The sequence below is a fragment of the Portunus trituberculatus genome, chromosome 26 (genome assembly GCF_017591435.1).
Source record: "Portunus trituberculatus isolate SZX2019 chromosome 26, ASM1759143v1, whole genome shotgun sequence".
Classification (NCBI taxonomy): Eukaryota; Metazoa; Arthropoda; class Malacostraca; order Decapoda; family Portunidae; genus Portunus; species Portunus trituberculatus.
This window is the reverse complement of record NC_059280.1, coordinates 3,256,208-3,258,707: the sequence shown is the minus strand read 5'-3', so window position 1 is coordinate 3,258,707 and position 2,500 is coordinate 3,256,208. Positions and strand designations below refer to the sequence as shown.

The 2,500-nt window shown below is 72.7% G+C and overlaps 1 protein-coding gene across 1 annotated transcript in view; it reads right to left on the bottom strand.

Annotated features, from left to right (window-relative positions):
• Positions 1 to 2,500, bottom strand: part of LOC123509333 — a 26,862-nt gene that overhangs the window by 24,272 nt on the left and 90 nt on the right. Inside the window, exon 1 of the mRNA XM_045263559.1 lies at positions 1 to 2,500. This exon is cut by the window's left edge and continues 180 nt beyond it; it is cut by the window's right edge and continues 90 nt beyond it. Within this exon, the coding sequence (XP_045119494.1) occupies positions 1 to 2,135 (2,135 nt within the window). The 5' untranslated portion in view covers positions 2,136 to 2,500.

Here is a 2,500-nt window from a genome sequence, read left to right as displayed (position 1 = left end):
CGGGGCGCCTCGCGGGGCACAGACAGGGAGTCTCGACGTCGACGGGGCGACCGTGGTGGCTTGTCACTGTCTGCAGGGCATGGGGCGGGCGTGGCCATGAGGGCATCCTGCCGCTGGTATGGGTGGGGCCACGCCCACCCTGGGGACGGCTCGCGTGGTGGTGTGGGCGGGGCGTGGTTGGTGTGGTGCAGGGTGGCGGGCTCCCAGGGCGGGGTGTAGTCCTGCAGGGGCGGGGCTGAAGAGGGGTCGCGCCATGCAGTGTCCTGGTGGGGCGGGATCGGGTGAGGGGCCGGATGGTCCCCGGGCGTGGCAGCAGTGCAGGCGCCGTAGTGATGCCAGGAGCGGGCGTCGCCAGCAGGATCAGGTGCAGGGGCGGGGTGGTGACAGGGTCGGCTGGGGTCACAGTCCTGGCAGGGCGGGGTCCGGGAGGCAGGGGGAGGCGTCGAGGGTGCGGCATGACAGGGTGGAGGGTGTATGGAGGGCGTGGCGCGGGCGTGGGGCGAGGCGTGGGTGTCGTCCGGCAGGGGCGTGGCTGCCTCGGCCATGAAGTGTTCCTGCAGGGTGCAGAGGGTGGCGCGGCGCTGGGTGGGCGGGGTGGGCGGGGCGGGGCGCCACAATGGCGCGGTGCTGGAGTCCGTGGAGGCCTCGTCGTCCGTGGTGGTGGTGGTGGTGGTATTGGTTGTGGTGGTTGCCCAGCAGGGCGCGGCGTGCACCAGGCCGGGGGAGGAGGGCGGCGAGCCCCCCGAGGCTGAGGTGGAGCAGCAGGACTCTGGGGACACGGGGCGCCCGCATCCCGCAGGGAAGTCTTCGCTGCTGTCCGTGTCCGTGTCTGTGTCCAGCGGAGCGTCCTGCCCCGCGGGGCGCCCCGCCGCCACCACCACCACCTCACCCTCAGACAGGTTCACTTCCACCTCCCCCGCCGAGGAGACGCGCCCCGAGGGTTGAGTGGGGCGCGGGGCGGAGCTGGGACTGGGGCTGTCAGAGGTTAGAGATTCACGGGAGGTGCACAGGCTGGTGGGCGCCTCCCCACCCATGACCGCCACCAGGGCGTGGGTGAGGGCGTCAGGGAGTCCCTGGGCATCGCGGGACCTGGGGACACCCTCCGGGGCCGTGATGGGGGTGTGGGAGGCAGGGAGGGCGGCCGTGGGCGGCGCCGACACCTCGGGCTGCCACGGGGCTCTGCGGCAGGGGCCTGGGGCGCGTCCACGCACACGGAGCGGGCTCTGGGGCGCAGCGCTGGGGCGGGGCGCAGGTTCTCCTGGCTGCGGCTGCGAAGTCTGACGGGGCGTAGCGGAGCTGTGGTGATGGGCGGGGCCGTCGTGGTGGGTGGGCCTGCCGCCGCGGGCGTGACACTCACTGTTGTGATGGGGTTGGGCGTGAGTGGCGGCATAGCCGTAGGCGGCCTGTAGGGCGTGGGCTTGGATAGGAGAGGCGGCGTGGGCGTGCGGGCGGTGAGTGTGATGGGCGTGACCTTGGCCGTGGAGGTGAGGGTGATGGTGGGCGTGGGCGTGGCCAGGGAGGGCACGTGTGGGTGGGTGGCCGTGAGGCGGGCTGCAGGTGTGGGCGCTGCGTGGCGGCGCTGGAAGTCCAGGTCTTGGTGGGACAGTGAGCGGGGCGGGGAAGGGGCCGCGCTGCACCGGATGTGGTGCGGGGTGGGACACCCATCCCTGCCACCAATGTTTATAAATGCCCGGCTGGCGAAGGCCCGCACGCCCTTCCTCCGGGTGGGCGGCGTGGGCGTGGGGCCGGGGTGAGATTGGAAGGGCCGCGCCCTGACTCACTGCTATTCTTGACGCCCTGTGAGTGGTGAGCGGGGTCCGGGACGGCAGGGGTGGCGGGGAACCCGGGGTGGCCGGGGGTCGGGTATTTGTGAGTGTTGGCAGCGGCCTGACCCACCTGCGCCCCGTCACTTTTAGACCACGAGGGGGTGCCTTCCCCCGCAGGAGCCCCTGCGCACGTGGCGCTGACGGGTTGTGTGAGGACGCCCCGCAGGCGCGGCGCCGCGGCCCCGAAGGCGTGCAGGATGCCGGAGAAGTACTTCCTGGGCCCTGAGGGAGCCTTGTCCCCGTCAGCCTTGCGGGGCCGCTGCGGGGGCCGTCCCGGAGTCTCCACGGGGTACGTGGCGGCGGCCACATTGTTCTCTGACACACAGGGGCGCCCCAGAGGCTGGCCCAGGGCGGAGGGTGGCGCCTGAGGCTGTTGCGACACTTCACTGCACTGGTGGGGTGGCAGAGTGTGGGGCGCGGCGCCGCCCACGGGCACCGCCAGGTAGCTTCTGCGGGTGGTGTGTCCAGCCCCCTTACGTCCCCCTACGGACACTTGCACGCGGCGTACCTCTGTTCCAGGCGCTGCGCCCCCGAGGGAGTCCAGGCTGAAGGCGCGGCGCACCACGCCTGCTCCACCACTCCCCGGCGAGGGCGTGGCGGGCGAGGCGTGCTGTGGGCGGCGCGGCATGGGCGGCGTCAGGTGTATGGTGAGGTTGGTCCTGTTCATGGCGGCG